This window comes from Rhinolophus sinicus, linkage group LG06 (assembly GCF_036562045.2).
Source record: "Rhinolophus sinicus isolate RSC01 linkage group LG06, ASM3656204v1, whole genome shotgun sequence".
Lineage (NCBI taxonomy): Eukaryota > Metazoa > Chordata > Mammalia > Chiroptera > Rhinolophidae > Rhinolophus > Rhinolophus sinicus.
In genome coordinates this window covers 1,969,975-1,988,784 of record NC_133756.1, presented here as the reverse complement: position 1 = coordinate 1,988,784, position 18,810 = coordinate 1,969,975, and the positions used below count along the sequence as shown (strand labels likewise).

General features: G+C 41.2%; 1 protein-coding gene across 4 annotated transcripts in view; it reads left to right on the top strand.

Moving 5' to 3' along the window:
- UBE4B (ubiquitination factor E4B) overlaps positions 1-18,810 on the top strand; it is a 111,699-nt gene that overhangs the window by 48,953 nt on the left and 43,936 nt on the right. For 2 of the 4 annotated variants that reach the window (XM_019746741.2, XM_019746742.2), the window contains exons 4-11: positions 4,309-4,396; positions 5,458-5,602; positions 7,578-7,806; positions 8,258-8,644; positions 9,394-9,540; positions 15,901-16,042; positions 16,982-17,082; positions 18,103-18,217. In XM_019746741.2, coding sequence (XP_019602300.2) covers positions 4,309-4,396; positions 5,458-5,602; positions 7,578-7,806; positions 8,258-8,644; positions 9,394-9,540; positions 15,901-16,042; positions 16,982-17,082; positions 18,103-18,217 — 1,354 coding nt within the window. The remainder of the gene's footprint in view (positions 1-4,308; positions 4,397-5,457; positions 5,603-7,577; positions 7,807-8,257; positions 8,645-9,393; positions 9,541-15,900; positions 16,043-16,981; positions 17,083-18,102; positions 18,218-18,810) is intronic. The other 2 variants (XM_019746743.2, XM_074334079.1) reach the window with 1 other exon arrangement.

The window sequence follows — 18,810 nt, the reverse complement described above, 5'->3', positions numbered from 1 at the left end:
TGAAAGAAAGTAACTGGCAGCTGGGAATTGCGTACCCTTGTGGAACTATCTTTTAAGAGCAAGGGTGAGATGAAGACATTTATAGATTTAAAACCAACCAACCAGGGTGGCGGATTAGCTCAGTTGGTTACAGCGTGGTGCTAATAACACCAAGGTTGCTGATTCGATCCCTGGGCCACTGTGATCTGTGCCGTCCTTGAAAAAACAAGCAAACAAACAAACAAAATAAACCTGATAGCCAACCACTAGGAGACCCCAACTTTTCACAGAGGTAGTTAAGAAGGAAAATGATTTCAGGACTAATGTCTGAGATGCAAGAAGGAAGGATGAGTGAAGGAAAGAATGAACATGTGGTAAATCTAAACAAACACCGATGGTATAAAGCAATAGTAACAGTGTATAAAATAATATTGGGGGAGGAAAGTACAAAAATCAGACAGGTTTAACATGCTGGGCAGCAGTAGCAGGTGAGCCAGAAGTGGGGTGATTAGCGCATGGGCTAGGGTCCTTGCATACTTGGGGAGAACGGTAAAGATACTGGCCAACTTTTAGATTTTGAGTTAGAAATACTTGATGAAGTTTCAAGGGTACACTAAAAGAATAGAAATAGAGTATATTTTCCAAACCAATAAGGGGAAAATATGGAACAGGTGTGGGGGAGTGGGGGGATGGGTTTAAGTTAATTCAGTGAAAGAGAAGGAAGAAACAGGAATTTTAAAAAAGACAAACAGCACAAAATAAGATGGCAAAAAGAAATGAAAATATGTCAGTAAGTGTAGTAAATCAAAGTGAAAAGGCATAGGTTGGATTAAAAACAAAACAACCCAGCTTTATCCTTGTTTACAGAAGGTACACCTGAAATACTAGGTTAGAGAAAGGTTGAAAGTAAAAGAAAAGGAAAAGATATACCAGGCAAATGCTAAACAAAAGGAAACTAAGGTAAACATACCCTAGTTTGTAAAGTCTAAACAAATTAGACTTTACAACACAAAGTATTACTAGAAATAAGCCCTATATAATGATAAATGTTTAATTTACCAGTAGGATATAAGTTTCCAAGTTATATGCACTTAGTAATGTAACAGCAACATGTAATAAAGTAAATACTGACACATACATTATCATAATGGGAGATTTTTAGCACCTCTCTTTCAGCCATCGTTAGATCAAAGAGCATAAATATCAATAAGTATGTGCACATTACAACACAGCTAACAAGTTTGATCTAATTGAGAGAACTTTGCACTCTACAGTCAGAGAATACACTTTCCCTTCTAACACCCGTCAACCAAAAAGTTTCAAGAGTCAGAACAATTCAGGTCATGTTTTCTGACTAGTTCATTAGGTTTGATAATTAATATAAGGGGGGAAAAACCCTGAAAAACCCTCAGACATTTGGAAATTTTAAAAACAGCATGCTTCTGGTCAAAGAGAAAATCATAATGGAAATCTGAAACTATCTAGAACTGAACATTAACAAATATAAATCATGATCTGTGTGTTGCAGCTAAAGTGGTCCTATAACATGTTAAAAAGGAAAAAAAAAAGACTACAAATAAATAGTGGGAATGAAAACCCTTTTGTTCTTACCCCAGATATGTGCCTGGCTAACTGCCTTTGTGTCTGTTTGCTCATACGGCATTCCTTGGTGAGGCTCCCCCCATTTAAAATGGAAGGCCTTGCCTTCTCAATTGCCTTTCCCTGCTCTTTCTTCTTTAATTTTTCCCTAGCATTTATCGTTATACTATATGCTTTGCTCATTTATTTTGTTTATTGTTTATTATCTTTTTATTTCTAACTAGAGTGTAAGCTCCATGATGCAGTGATTTTTTTTTGTTTGTCTTTTTTTTTGTTCATTGATATCTCTCCTAGAACAAGGCCTGCATAGAGTGGGCACTGAGTAATCTTTATTACTGAAAAGGAGAATTCCATGAAAAAATAGGCAGATTTGAAAATTTGGATGAAAACCTAGAAAAATATAATTCTCCCAAAATTGACTCAGGGACACAGAACCTGAATAATCAAAAACCATGAAATAAATTGAATCAGTATTTTAAAATTTTCTAAAGAAAGTACCATGCTCGTACGATTTTTTTATAGGTAATTTCACCACTCCAGTTTTACACAAAATTTTCCAGATAATTAAAAAAAAAAAAAGGGAACACTTACCAAATCAATTTACAAGGCTAAGATGACCTTAATATCAAAACCAGACAAGAATAATATAAATGAAGAAAATTAATTACATGGTAATCATATTTATGAACATATTTGCAAAAATTTTAAAATATTGAAAAATGGAATGGAATACTACAACACATAAAAAAGACAAAACATCTGAGGGACTAGATACCAGCGTAATGTTCACTATGGGTCAGCATACCAGTGATTAGAAGGGCCATAACGGGGGCCCTAGAATGTTCTATTTCTTGATCTGGGCACTGATTACATTAGCATATTTCCTTTGTGAAAGTTTATTAGCCAAACATATGGTTATCTATGCATATTTCTGTACAGCTATGTCAGTTAAAAGTTTAATTAAAATATAATATAGTAATATAATGTAGTATAATAATCAACTTGTGTTTCTCTTGGGAATGCAAGGATGCTTTAGCATTAGAAACTATAAATATTATTCACCATATTATATATTAAAGAGAAAAGCCATATAATCTTAATGGTTGCAAAAGTTTGCTAAAATTCAGCATCAATTCATGATAAAAATCTTAGCAAACTGAAGACAGAAAGTTGCATCCTTAAACTGACGGTGTGGCCGAGACAGAGTAAACCAAATATTCCGTATGCTCCCCTGCATTATTAAAAGTCTCCTTTGCAGTTAGATTGGGGTCCAGTGATTAGTTCTGTCCCGTAGACTGTGACTGGAAGTGACACGTGTCACTTTTAGGCAAAGGCAGTTGAGCCGATGTTCCTCCTCCATTCCTCTCTTCTCTTGCTCCAGTGACCTGGGAGGCTGTGTTTTGCAGATGGCATAGATTAAAGATGGAGTAAGGATGCTTCACTCTCATCAGACTTTGCGTAAGCAAGAAATAAACCCTTATAGTGTTAAGCCTCTAAGATTTCAGTGTATGTGTTACCACAGCATAGCCTGTCTTATTCTGATGAATACAAAGTACACCCATGAAAAAAATACAGCAACTCTCATATCCAGTGGTGAGAAATTAGAAACACTCTCTGCAAAATCAGGAATAAGAATGAAGATGACAGCTCTTTCTGCTTCTGTTCAACCTGGGGATCCTACCTAGTGCAGTAAAACAAGTAAGGATTGGAGTGGAAGAAACAGTTTTATTTGGAGATGAAATGATTATCTAGCTAGTGAGCCCTATGGATAAGTAAACAGGTTGCTTATAAGTGGTCTATATCTAAAATCAGTTACATTACTATGTACTAGCAACAAAAATTAGAAAACTTAATTTTTAAAAAGGCACCATTCACAATTTCATTTAAAAATATATGGTACATAGGTATAAATTTAGCAAAAAAAGTGAAAGACTTACGTAGAAAATTATAAAAATATGTTGAAAGATGTTAAAGAAGGCCTGAATACTTGCAGAGAAATAACTTGTCCATGGATAAACTCAACAGCACCTTTCTCCCCAATTTAATCTTTAGAGTCAATGAAATGAAGTCAGAATCCCAACAGCATTTTTAAGGAACCTGTCAAGCTGATTCTTAAGTATGGATGGAAGAGCAAAGGGCCAAGAATGGCCAAGACTCTCTTGAAATAGAACGAGGTGAAGGCCTTCACCTAGTAGATAGCAAGTCTTATTGTGAAGTTTTAGGAAGGGTTATATTGGCTCAGGGACGGCTGGGTTGTCTAATGGAACAGGAAAATGAGTATCCAGAAGTAGGCCCTACATTTATGATAAGTGCACATACGACATAGGTGATTTCACGTTCATGTAAAAAGGATGGTCTTTTCAATAAATGGTGCTGGGACAATTATTTATTTAATGTGGGGAAGATAATATATGTACTTAGCCAGATTTTGTAATCAGGCTCTGATTGATTGTATATTGTTTAAAAATAATATGTATAGAAAATCTGCTCTAATTATTTTTTTTTTAAAGTGAGGCTAAGAAAATGACAACTTGGGGAAAATCTTTTTAACAATTAGTAGAATATTTATATCTTAATATGTGAAGAGCTCTTAACAATTAAATGAACCTTTATTATTTTGTTTTCCAAACTGATTTTGGCTGATATTTTAAAACTTTTCCTCAACTGGCAGCTAGGGCATTGGGTGGATTTATAAAAGGTAAAGGACTTACTTGTCTTTTATACTTAAAGTATGTCCCAGGTGGACGTGGATTCAGGAATTGAAAATATGGAAGTTGATGAAAATGATCGAAGAGAAAAAAGGAGCCTCAGCGATAAGGTTGGTAAGAGATAAAGCCTTGCTTCTGTTTTAAGGGGCTATAAATAAACACTACGCATGTTTTTATCTGCAGAGTGGTTAGAGTCGGCCACCCCAAGTCAGCAAATCCTGTTTCAGTGACATTTTTTTATTTTTTTGGAGGAAAAATGGGTATCCTAGATTGCCCTTACTAATGGAAGTATAACTCAGTCCTTTTACCTAAGATTTTTCCATTAGCTTTGTTTCAGTACCATGTTTTTAATCAGTAAATTTAGTTTGTCATAGGAATTCATTTAGAGCTAATTTGAATTTTTTGTGTTGGTTTTTTGCTTCAGCAAGTAGGTCATGACATCGTTGGTGGTATTGTGAGGAAAATGACTGGGAATTGAAACAAGAACATGTGGGATCCAGTAGCAAGTAACAGCTTTTTGAAAATATGAGGCCTTCATATTTTGTTATTATCTGAGTGTAGTTCCCTATATTTAGAAAAAGCATTTTTTGTTTGTTTGTTTGTGGTGTAAAACCAGCATAGGTAATTGCATCATTCTTAGTGTTGAGCAGCACGTACTGATGATTATTAGAAGCTGGACTGCAGCCTCCTAATAATGTGATGCTTTATTTTGTATTGTTCTTTACTGTTTACAAAGTTTTTCCATATGTAATATTTTATCTGTGATGGAAAGTGGTGAGAAACATTAAATTCTGGAAGAATTCTCGGAGGAAAATTGGTCACATACCTAGAATGTTAACCTGGCCCTTTAGCGTTCAGAACAGTAAATAAATAGGATGTATGTACATCCTTTATCCCATTTCTTCCTTGGAGGTTCCTGGTCATGCACTTGCTCTTTTACCCCCCACTCCCCCTGAAGACTGTGTTGTGAGCTCATGTAACCAGAGTTATGTGCTGTCACTTTGAAGTCACAGGGACAAGTTTATTTTTGCCTGAATCAATGGGTGAACAGTTCTGTACATTTCTAAAATTTCCTCAGTAATAAATGAATTAAATCAGAAGTATTTCTATTGAAGTCTAATGTATACCTTCTACCACTTGAAATTAACCCTCAAATCTTCTTCCTCACAAGGAGCCTTCATCGGGTTCTGAAGTGTCTGAAGAACAGGCCTTACAGCTGGTCTGTAAGATCTTTCGTGTCTCCTGGAAGGACCGGGACAGAGATGTCATCTTTCTTTCTTCTCTTTCTGCACAATTTAAGCAGAACCCAAAAGAAGGTAGGAATCTAGCTTATCTGCCTTCTTTCAGAGCACTGTACTTAAGAGAAAACAGGAAAGTAAGAGCTTTCATCCTTCCCCTGCTACCCACAGTCACTCTGTCTTGTTCCGGGGTTGTATTTTTTATTACGGGGATGCATTTTGATGAGGACACTGATGTATGGCCACTTTCCACTGACCTTATTGATAAACCATTTTTCTTACTTTTTTTTTAAAAGATTTTATTGGGGAAGGGGAACAGGACTTTATTGGGGAACAGTGTGTACTTCCAGGACTTTTCTCCAAGTCAAGTTGTTGTCCTTTCAATCTTAGTTGTGGGGGGTGCCGTTCAGCTTCAAGTTGTTGTCCTTTCAGTCTTAGTTGTGGAGGGCGCAGCTCAGCTCCAGGTCCAGTTGCCGTTTTCTAGTTGCAGGGGGCGCAGTCCACCATCCCTTGCGGGAGTTGAACTGGCAACACGCTCCAACCAACTGAGCCATCCAGGAGCTCAGCGGCAGCTCAGCTCAAGGTGCCCTGTTCAATCTTAGTTTCAGGGGCCAGAGCCCACCATCCCTTGCGGGACTCGAGGAGTTGAACCGGCAACCTTGTGGTTGAGAGCCCACTGGCCCATGTGGGAATCGAACTGGCAGCCTTCAAAGTTAGGAGCACGGAGCTCTAACCGCCTGAGCCACTGGGCCGGCCCCATTTTTTTTACTTTTATGATTCTCTAAAACAAAGCTATATAAATGAGTTAACGGTGTCCATCGTCTCTGGGTTGAAGTTCTTTCCTTTGCGGTCGGAAGGGGCTTATAGGAGCATTAGCAGAAGCACACTGGGCCGTCCCGGGATCCTGAGAAGCACTCTGTAGGATGCATACCTGCCTCAAGTGTCTGCCAGGTCACATGGGGACAGTGGAGTCAATCTGCTTGATTAAATTGCTTAGCAAGATAGGACTAAGTGGTATTTTGCTGTGTTTCCAGAATTCTATTTTAAGAGGCTACACTAAACCACACTTATAACAAAGCAATAAAACTCTCCGCACACCAGCATTACAGGGCACGATGACTTTTCTTTGCAGCCCTTGTTTGGAATATAGATGCCGTGGGGGGGAGGTGCACCGGCATGTTCTTTTGCATCTCACTGCAATAGAACCTCTCCAGTGGCAGGTGTTTTTGGCTGTTTTGCTCACTGATGTCTTCCCAGTGCCTGGAAGCGTCCCTTGCACTTAATAATCCCTCAGTATTTTAAGCGAGTGAGTGAATACCAAGGAGACTGCCTTCCCCTTTCATATGCTGCCTGTCTTCCACGGTGAACAAAACTCTGTGTTCCTGGCGGACGGATACTTCACTTCCGGTTTTACCAGGATCTTATTAATCCTGGTTATAGAGATGAGCTGAGCAACTGTATGTTTCAAAACCCTGCCACTTATTATTCTTATGGTAAATCTTAAGATTCTCAAGTCTGTCTTGTACGTATATAAGTGATCGTTTTTAATAACCAAATCAGGTAAGATTTACATGGGTTAGAACTTCTGTTTGTATAGTGAGTGATATTTGAAATGTACTTAAAGACCTATAGTAAAGCAGTTGGGAGCTGCAGAGAGTAAGAAGGAAGCTAGAAAGTAGAATATGCTCCAGAAAGCCAGAGGGTGACTAGAATTTAGACCCTTCATAAAATACTTGGAAGTTTGTACTTGACAGTTTTACTGTATATAAAATACATACGAGTACAGGTGAAGAAATATTAACCCAGTTGCATTTCTAGTATGATGGGAGTAGCTTCTTTTAGCAGTTAATGTATGTCAGCAGTAACTCTGTTAACTACGCTTCAGACCTTACTTGGATCTCACCAGGTCGTGCACTAACGTCCTTTCTCTGTCCTGGCGTCCCGTCCAGCCTGGGACACCCCACCGAACCTCTCTAATTCCATTTGGCTTATCCAAGGACTGTGTCTACGAAGGACCATGCGTAACCTCTTCCTTCTTCTGCCTTTCCAACAGTGTTCTCCGATTTTAAGGACTTGATTGGCCAGATCTTAATGGAAGTGCTAATGATGTCCACTCAGACCAGAGATGAAAACCCGTTTGCCAGTCTGACAGCCACGTCACAGCCAATCGCAGCGGCAGCCCGGTCACCGGACAGAACACTCATGCTGAATCCTGGTTCCACCGCAGGCACAAGCCCCCGGTTCTGCGGTGTGGGCTCCTTCGGTGCCAGCTCTTTGTCTAGGTCAGTGTGCTTGTTTTTGCACATCTAAGTGGTAATCGAATAGCCATGCCTTTGTAAGAGAAGGGCTGTTCATTCACTGGCCTGTGGCCCGTGTCGTATTTAGGGGGTGGGGTCAGTCATTGGAGGAGGTGGTACCTTTTCCACATTGGTCCCTTTGGCTTTCCAGGGTTTGCCTATTGGTAAATTAAAACTTAGCAACAAATGGCTGCGTGTTGTACATTGTTCTTTGGAAAGAGGGCTTTATCATAGTATAAACATAGGCTCTAGACCTGTACAGCAGTTAGATTATAACGATTTAGGTGAGTATCTGAGAGACTGTGTACTTGAATGCTTAGAGATATGAAATGTAAATACACTATTCTTTAAACGCTTGATGTTTTCCATGTTAGTTATTTATCTCAAGTTTTTCTTCCATTTTCTTTTCTTTCCTCCCTTTTCTCAACTAATGTAGCCTCTATGAAACTAGTCCAGCCCCCAACACGAGTTTCTGGAGCTCTGTGCCAATGATGAGTCCACCTTTTGCCTCACCTTCTCGCGCAGCCAGCCAGGTGGCTGTACCCTCCATTTCCCTCAGTCCTCCTCCTGCGGCTTCCGGGACCGCAGCAGGAAGCCAGCCCTCGTCCCCGCGGTATCGCCCCTACACTGTCACCCACCCCGGGGGCACTGCGCCTTCTCCTACCCCGCGCTCCTCACCAAGCCTCCCCGCCCTCGCTAGTAGCCCTCAAGCAGTGCCGGCCAGCTCTTCCAGACAGAGACCCACCAGCAGGGGGCCACCATCACTATCCGCCTCACCCAGTGCCATGAGCAGACGTCCCTCTTCCCTAAGGATTTCTCCTAGGTATTTATGCAGCAGGAGCGTTGGGTGCGTGTTTGCAGTGCAGGGAAAGGAACTTAACACGGTTTGGAAGAGCTGTTGTGTGACACTGACCTCAGTGCCATATGTTTTCTGTTTGGGGTTATTAACCCATGTGTCTGTCCAGTGTGGTGGGCTGGCGCCCCAAGTCCGTGCTGCTGCCAGGCTCTCATAACATCAGAGAGTGTGGGTCATTCTGCCCTGGGTTCCTTTCTGCCCTACCTTCCCCACACTTTTCCTCTGTCTGTACAAAAACCAGAAAGAAGTGACTTAGGTTTTGAAATCTAATTCACATGTCCTTCCTCAGTACAAATGAATTTCAGAGACTGTCGGCAGTTTGTTTGTATTTGAGAGTCGGGGCTCGCAGGACCACTTTTTGACTTTTTGACTGTTACCAAACAAGTTGAAATATACGAAGTAGTCAGACCACGGGGTTGTGGGAGCAAGTCTGGGCCTGGTGTCCCTTACCGCTGATCACGGGAGCTGGCCAGTGTCCCTGCCGTGGCACTTTGATTTCAGCCTCTTAGAAAGCAGAGTCTCAATCCCATTAATCCAGGTCCCCCTCTCTCAAATGTACCTGTGCATTCCTGTAATTGAGGCGAATGACTTTGCTGCATGTCAGTAGACAAAACTTTTAGCGTAAGATTGAATTAAAAGGACAAGAGTTGCAAAAGCTTTCTTCCTCTTGTTTCTCCTTTGTTCCCTGATGGCCTTTTTTGCTTTTGTTGTGGTAGTCTGTACGACAGTCCTTTCTCCTTCCTCTTCCTCGCGCTTTCTGGGGCCAGTAGTGATGAAGATGAAGAAGAAGATGATGATGGTGGTGATGATGATGAAGGTGGTGGTGGTGGTGATGAGTTTTCTTGTGTCCAGTTTGGGTCCAGGTATCAGAGGAATGGAGTCTTACCCCTGCATGTGCCTAGCACTTAGGAACTAACTCTTACGAGCCCTAAACAGAGGTGTGGTTTGAATCCCTATGTGATGGGAGTCAGATGAGACCTCCCTGGAGAGTCAAGGGGTGCGAAACGTGCATGTACTGAAGTGTCAGGAGCTTCGCACGGGGTAAAGTGCACACTGGAAAGTGTTCATAGTTGCCTGGTACGTCTGGAGGAAAACTTACATATAATCATTTGGGGAAAACATGAACAATAGATTAAAAACCAGTCTTCATTGAATTCATCCACCCTAAGATCCAAAATGCAGGACCACTCACCTGTCCACTGCGAGAATATTCTTGGAGCTACCAGATGTGAGCTCATGTGCTCTGGGAGGCACGTTTTCTCACGTCCAGTTAGTTGCATGGATCACTCGCTGCTGCTTAGGAATGGCAGGGGGGCTGGCACGGGTGAGTGTGCGCGTCCTGCCCCAGCCCAGCCTGGGCAGGCTATGGAAGAGCCTGCGGGGCCATACGGTGTTACCTGGTGTGATTGTGATGCTGCCCTCACTTCTCACCTTGACTTTGGCAGACCACTTCCTTGACCTCCGTGAAGCTAGACCCTATTTGTTGAGACAGCCTTTGCAGCAGAGGCTAAAACAGCTTGTGACACTGCTGAGTGTTCACCCTTGAAAACTGAGTGAAAAAGACTACTGAAGTTTTTCGGTGACTTTGAGCGAGAAAATATAATAGCACTTTTCATCCAATACTCTGACTCCTTGTCTTACAATTTTGCTCTTAAATTGAAGTTTCCTCTGGACTGAGTTGGTGTTTATGCTCAGCACTGTTCAAAAATAACTCCAGGCTATAAATAGAGACGGCAGCAGGAGTTAGGTACACTTCGTTACGTTTGGCTGTTCAGAAGAATCATTAGAGAGTCTAAAGAGAGACGGGAAAGCCAGTGCAAAGCTGAATATTGATTCAGGAGGGGTTGGTGTTTGTATTAGCTTGAACAGCATATCACTCTCTCTCAAGTAAATTTCCCCAAGGTAGAAGTGTCTTTTTCATGCAGATGAAATCCTGTTGCATGTTTATGGTCATGCAGCAGGCATCCTTATTAGGAATCAGTGTGCATATGTGTTAAAAGTGCTTTGTTATCTGATTTACTGTAAATTCTTTGGGGGCGAAATACTCTCTCCCTGGCCTGTTTAATTCCAGCTTCCTCTAACAAAAATACCAGATTGTGTGTTGCTGTTACTAAGTCCTCTCTTTCTACACTTAGAACATCCCAACCTTGTCTCAGACCGAGATTCTATACTCTGAGGAGGATTCTATAAGGAGAAGTAAAACTCACCAACTGTGTAATAATAGCTGTAAATACTAACTGAGAGTCACGTGCCCCGGTCCCGTGTCGGCACTGCACCCATTATCGCTTGAATCCTGACAGCAGCACTCCTAGCTTCTGTGAGGAAACTGGGGCACCAGGAGGCTAAGTCACATCCCGAGTCCGTGGCAGAGGCCGGGCGCAGAACTCACATGCTTCACCACCACACTGCGCTGCCTCTGGCTTTTCTGCCTGCACCCAATAGGACTTGTGTTTTTATTGTCCCTTACCAGTTGTTTTGCTGCCAGGAGCACGTACGCTGTGGCTGCTCATTGCTTTGGAGGATTAGGGCAAGCTACTGTTCCTTGGCTAGAAAGTGCCAATGTTTTCCTCCTTCATTACAAAATTCCATTCCAGTCAGTTGGCAGGATCTTTGCTGGCTGTGAAAATGAACTCTGATCTCTCCAGATGTGGGGTAATTTATGGATTCTGAATAGATGTCAAAGAATGGAAAAGGATGGGGGAAATACATAACTGATTAAACAAGTAGAGAGGAACTGGAGGATGCACGGAGGGTCTGAACCAGGAAGAGGCACCACAAACCTTCTGTTAATTTGAGGACCCAGCAAATCGTTTTCTTCTCTCCCCCTTTCTAATTGACCTCGGAATTTTATTTACTTTGAAGGAAACGATTTTAACACCCACTACTTCTTGCCTGTCATAGAGGAAGGACTCTGATGGGTGGGATCTGCCTCCCCCTCTGCGTGCCCAGTGAAGCTGATGCATCCCACGTCGGTTTGGAAGTGGTTGGGGCATGTGTTCATATGTTAACTCTTTGTAGTGGTGGTGAGAAGGAGTCGTTTAAGAAGGGTCAACACATTCCTCCTATACTGTGTGGTAGTCCTGTGTGAGAAGAGCTGCATGAATTACAAGGAACTCCTTCTTGCAGGAGTGGAAATGAGTGAAGTGTTATCTTGTGATAAAGCTGACAGGAATTATTCTGAGGAAAATCTTTCTAATTGTTTCCTGGAAAGTTGATGACTAGAAAATTTATTTTTGTTTTTTACTGCTTAGGTATTTCAGTGAAGGAGGTCAAACCTTGAAAGTCACAAGCCTATGAATAGAGGAAGGGGAAATTAGCAAATAGTGAAAAATTTGACATTTAAATCCTCTTAATTTCTCTGCTGATCATCACTACGTGGAGAGGAAACACGGAAATAGTAAAAAAGCAATCCTTCCACCATGTCAGTCTCAAAACCCTCTTGTGATTTCCCTTCTCACCCAGAGGAAAACCCAAGGCCTCTTGCCCTGGCCTGTAAGACCCTGCACCTCACGTACACACACACACACACACACACACACACACACACACACACACACTCATGCGTCTCCTTTTTGACTTCATCTGCCTCTACTTGCCTCCATCCTCCGGCTCAAATGCTCAGTTCTGTTCTTCAACTTGCCCAGCACATTCTCTCGTGCCTTAGGCCTTTGCACTTGCCTCCTCCCTCAAGACACTTGACCTCCAGATGGCTGCTCACCACTCCCTGACTCCCTCAGGTCTGTGTGCAAATGCCACCTTATCAGAGGGTGGTCCCTGGCCCCACGTATAATACATTACATGTAAAATACACACACGCGCACACACACACACTTCCTGCTCCTGTCACCAGGCTCTGCTTTTATTTTTCCTCACAGCATTTCTGTATTCATTTGATTTTGAATGTGCCCCTTCTAGACCATAATTGCCATGCAAATTACGTTCTGGATCTTGGATTCAGTGCAGTACCCTCAGGACCTACAACAGTGCCCAGGACACACAGGGCACACCAGGAACATTTGTTCAGTGAATGTGCATTGCTTAAACCTGCACAGCTCTGGCTTTGCCTTGCGTTGGGTAGATACGAAGTTCTAGAATCTGTATGCCAAAAAATTAGAAAACAGGATGATGATTGTTTCCCTTCCAGAGGAAAAGAAACTGCAATGGAATCTTTTTAAAAAACACGTTTTCTTGGTGCATTTACCATGGAATTCAGTTTGCACAGATCTGATGCATGCGCAAATCCCCAGAATATTTTCATTGTGTTTTCAGGAGTCAGCTATTATGTGATTCCGTTATGTGAAGTAATTACACTATTAAATTAGACGGTTGCTGTAGTTATCAGAAAATGGTTCACACATTCTCTCAGAGGGAGGCATAACTTTTTAGATACTCTTAGGACTTAAGTATGACATATTTCCAAGATCATATTCCATATGTCACAGTTGTAAAAAAAAAAGCATCATGAATTTTGTAACAACTTTTTTAGGAAAAAAGCAAATTATTATTTAAAATGTTTATTGGTAGCACAAATTATGCGTATAAACTATATACCACTTTCTCCTTCAGTATCACATTCAAAATTTGAGTCCACATCTTTCCCTTTGAATCTAGAGATCCTTGTAAGTGAATTTTGACCCTTGACACGTGTGCATAACATTGGTGAGACTGGCTGCTGTTCACACTTGTGACGATGAGCCCTTTTAGCACCTTTAGGATCTTATAATTTTAAAATATACTGACAGATACTGGGGTTTACATTTCCTATTTGGTTAAACCCTTTTTTTTTTTTCTCCTTTCTCTTTCTTGAAAATCAACTGGAAGTGTTGTTGGGTGACTTGAAAATTCTCTAATATATTCTGAGTGCCTTTCATTGCATTTCCTGGCATGAGCTAAGTAGTCTGCTACATACACTATCACTTTTCATGTCTTAGTGAAATACCTCTGAAGATATTTCAATTGGCTTTCGAGGTGTTCAAGTTTAAGTTCAAATTAAATGGGACATGTTGGCTAAGAATGGAGCCAATGTCAGTGCATGGGCAACCACCATGTCAGCCTGCTGACGTCATCCAGATGTCCAGCTGCTGGCTGCGGTACTGCATCAAACTGACGCCTTGCAACTGGCAAGGACCTGTTAACATCAAATATAAGATGCTTTTCTTACAGAAATGTGAAAAGGTGAGAAATGTGGGACATATTATCAAGAGAATGTATAGGTTGAAATTTTTATTTTAAACACGAGGCAGATCGATTTTCATTGTCATTTGTTGCTCAAAGGAAAATTCACCTTAGTTGTGTAGAGGCATAAGCCCGTATGAGCAAAGTTCATCTTTGGAAAGTGCAATGAATATAGTCACTGAGTCACTAAGTCAGAGGGAAGAGAGAGGAATAGCAGATAGGAGAGCGTAAAACTAAGATTGCGGCAGCTAAAAACTTTTACTTTTTTCCCTTTCTGCATTTGGGGATTCACCACGCTTACATTTGTGAATGGGTTTTTCTGTTTTGTTTTTGTTTTTCATATATATGTTTTAATTAATCTCAGGTGCAGGGTTTTTCCGTTTTGTTCTTACATTTTTTTCTCTCCTATTTATTACAGTACTCATCTTTCTCTTGTCAGGCCCATTAGTAGATACCAAATCCTGCCATTAATTTATGAATGTGCCCAAAAGTTAACTGATAATGAAGACACAAGAATTAATTGTTTTTGTGTTTTGAGGGTGCCTTTGGTAGCCTGCCCACCTTTGGCATGGCTCTGTGGGGATACTTTGTGGGTGGGTCAGCTATTTGGCCAGTCAGGAAGGAAGGTGTTGGCTGCCCCTCAGCCATGACGCCTCCTTTTCCTTCCCTCAGACCTAGAGAGTAATTTCTGTAACATAGAAGACCTACATGGTAGGAATTTAAATTTATCGGACTCTGGCCTAAAAGGCTTGGATTTAAAACTGGTATCGTTTTCATCTTTTTTATTGAAGTACTTTAATACCACACTTTTATTCCACGGTCAATTATGTGTATAATTCTGAAATTCTAAGGTCAGTTATGTTTATACCAAAATTAGCTTTGTACATCTACTCATCTATCTGCATAACATGTCCATTACCGTCCCAATTCCTCTTGGTCCTCTTAGTTTCTAGCCTTTACTTGTCTGCCCTGGGTCGAAGCAGGAGTGGGTCTCGCAAGTTCCTGATACTCTTCCCATCCTTGGTCATCTTTCACATACAGTTTTTTTGCTAAGTTTATGTTTCCTTGTTTCCTCTTCATTTCAAAATTCCTGGCCTCTTCCCATGCCATGATTAATCTCTTTGTGTCTTTGTGCATATCAAATCAACTGGTGAGTTAGACATCAGATTTGGAACATGACCTATTGATGGTTGATAGAAGCTTGAATTCCCTCAGGCCTAACCCTTTTGATAACAATTGGCTTTGGTCTGGCTTTGGTCTTCGAGAATAGTTATCACTGATAATAACAATGCCTCAGATAATAACAGTGCCTCCCGCTGTCTCCTGCTTGTATTTTACAAGCCCTCCCAGTGATGTCATTTAGCCCTGGTTGCAGAGGGGATGAGCTTCTCGGTTCAGGTAACAGGTGGGCAGGAGGGCTAGGAGAGAACCCAAGTTCGGATACTCCTCGTGCAAGGATAGGTTAGCTGTTTACTGCGCTACTCTGCCTTTTTCACTGAAAGTTTGGGAAGTTTGTGTTGATAGCAAGTATTTTTATGTCTCCTCCCTCCCACTGGACTGTGTTCCTAAGCTCTGCGCCTGTTGCTGAATATGCTAGGAGTTAGGAAGGGGAGGGTCATGTTGTTAGTCCCTTGGCACTTCCCTGCTAAAGAGTTTGAGGACAGCGAGAGCACGGTGTGGCTCTAACCTACACGTCTGCCTAAGCAAAGCTGCCCAGCTTGGTTTAAGTATGAGTGATACCCCTTCCAGTGCCTAGTAGCTCTTAGTCCTCTGATTCTATAAGTTGCCATTCCCAGCGAGGGACGATGTTGGGTTTCCGGTCAGACTCTCTTCTTAGTAAAAATCAAACGTTGACGAAAAATGACTCTTGTTGGACCCAGCGCCAGTGAAACAAGCAGTCAGCTCCGACCTTGGCTGCATGGGCGTTTGTGCTTTGTCGTGGGTGCAGGGACCTAACAGGCTTTCTGCTGTAGAAATGCAAACCCTTGTCTAAAGTCATTCGTTGGGAAGAGACAAGAATCATCACTTTTCTTTTCTCTTCTTCAAAGTTTGGGAGCCTCTGGTGGGGCGAGTACTTGGGATTCCTACAGTGACCATTTCGCCATTGAGACCTGCAAGGAGACAGATATGCTGAACTACCTCATCGAGTGTTTTGACCGAGTTGGAATAGAGGAAAAAAAAGCACCAAAGGTAATAGGAAATAGATTCATTAAAAACAAACAAAGAGGCAAACAAACAAAAACCCACACACAAAAACCTGGTTATTTGTTTGATAAATAATTCTTTCCACCCCCTACTCAGCATTCATTCATGTATTCAATCAATAAAGTGGTTATTAAGCATTTATTATGTCCCAGGCACTGTACTAGGAACTTGCGGGGGAACAAAACAGACGAAGATCCCCTGTCCTCAGGGAACTCACATCCTAGTGGAGGGAAGAAGTGACAGGACCAAGTGCCATTGCCATCAGCAGCTTACATGGCTCTGGTAATTTCTGGTAGTCTGTCATCATAACCAACATAGAAGGAGTGCCTGGAGACTGTCAAACACTGTGCTAGGTCTGCATTAGCTCAGATTCTCAGTTTTTTAGTCCAGTGCAATCCGTGTGAAAGAGGTATTTTTTCCATGTTATGAATAAGCAAATGCACCTCAGAGAGATTAAGTAATTGTCCAGAATCACATAAATAATAAGTTGCAAAACTGGGTTTAAACTGAGGAAGCTATATTTTTTCTACTGTTATGTGCTGACGTACTTTATTATTTTCTCATTCCTATTTCATTTTCTAGTTCTAATTTTCCATTAGAAACGAATCTGGTTGTGTAGCTGTTAGTTTCATGTTTACAAAGGGCCTCTTTGGGGTTTGGTACACTTAACCTTAGCAAAAGCATAGAGAGTGGACATGTCTTGGAGTTTCCTGAGGGGTCACCTCAAACTTTCTTCTTCTCTGATGTAGATTTCAGCAGAGGCAGTCGACGTGGATGACTCACTCTAGTCTGTTCATTATGAGTAAAGGAAGAGAAAAGCATGCCGTTTTCTGGAGATTGATCTCTCCTGACTCTTGTCAATTTTCAACATTATGGGATTATTTTGTGTGTCTTTGTAGTCCTGACCTCTGCGTTTCTTTCCAGATGTGCAGCCAGCCAGCCGTCAGCCAGCTTCTGAGCAACATCCGCTCCCAGTGCATATCCCATACTGCATTAGTACTACAAGGTTCCCTCACACAACCAAGGTAGGAGAAACCAGTATGTGCTTGGTGTTGGGGGAGGCGTGCCGTCCATCAGTGCGTGTCAGGCTGCCCCCCCCCCCCCGTGTGCATGACCTTGGATGCCTCACTTCCTCACCTGTGCAATGGAAGTGGTTGACTAGACGATCTCTGCGGTCCTTTTCCTGCTCTAAAGTACAGTTCTATGAAAATAAAACACTCTCTGTGTGCTTTATGGAGATAAACCATTGTTGAAATATGTCAACATCAAGGCAGGAAATTAGTAATTTAGTTTAAAAACAGCTGCTTGAAATCAGTGGAGTTTCAGAGAAAATGTGCACATCATCACTTTCCATGAATCACACGATCAATTTCTGTTTTTTCAGTAATAAAGAATGGTGATGGAATAGATAATTTGGGAATCACCCAAAGTACTGCATTATTGTTTGTTTCTAAGAGTCCCATAAAAGTTTCAAGTTTAATGAAAGAGTACTTGTATATTTAATTATTTTTATGAAAAATATTTGAAGGGAAAATGCAAACATAGGTCAAGGAAAAATGGCAGTTACAACATTTATTCATTCTGGGTGTTCTTACATTATTTTCTGTACCATGGCCATATATTTTTGAAACTCATTAAAAGAAGGAAAATGATATACATGTACTAAAAAATTTTAAGAATGTTTTGTGGTTAAAATTACTAAGAGTTTTCTAAAATCCTCAGCCTCTGCTAATCTCTTTTCTTTTAATTGGATGAAACAAATAAGTAAAAGAGACATAATGCTTCAATTTTTTAATGCTTTATTTGAAAGGGCTGTATGTAAGGAAAGATTGATTCTTTGAAATGTCTTACAGTCTCATTTTTTAGACAGAACGTGATTAATGATAAGAAGGATGATCTTTTGCCTATAGCTATTGTGTAGAATATTCAGGAGCTTTAAAGTTTGGCCTTTGACTGGACAGTTGCTGCTGCCATGACGTTCCCTGTGTTCTGTCATGTGGTGATGAGTGGACTCATTGCAGTTGTTGGCTGTCGTGGCCCCGCAGGTCCGTGCAGCAGCCTTCCTTCCTGGTGCCGTATATGCTGTGTAGGAATCTCCCGTATGGCTTCATTCAGGAACTGGTGCGAACCACTCACCAGGATGAAGAAGTGTTCAAACAGGTACGGTTTTGTGAGTTTGCTACTAAAACCTTTAGGTTAGGAGCTGCTATGCCAAGGCTGACTTCTAAGTACACCCTCTACTCAAACCGACTGTTCCCGAATTTGAATATGCATGTGTTATTGCTCCGAGGGAAGACCTACCTGAGATTCCTCTCTTAGGGAAATCAGATCGACAGCTGTGTTGTTCAAATCATGCACCAGAGAGCATCAAGTATTTTAAACAGAACGTTTAAGTGCTTGGGAGATGCAAAGAAGTCTAAGGCCTTATCCCTGATTTTAAGGAGTTTTAACAGAAATACCAAGAGAAGTATTGGCCAGATGAGCAGTGTTGAAAATTAGTTCTCTGAGTTTGCAAAAAGGAGGTTAATAAATTGATGATGAGATTAGCTCAGCGGCAGTCAACACACTGCATAGAATCTTTGTCTTCTTAGCACTACACTGGGAATGATGTCTCCTATCTTACTGATTACTTTGTTTGTTAAGTAGTCATTCATCTTTGATATCTCATTGTGTAAAGTCAAGTGAAAATGCAGATATGCAATATTTATTACTAAAGCTTAATAATGATAACAGCTAATAAATTTAGTCTTGCA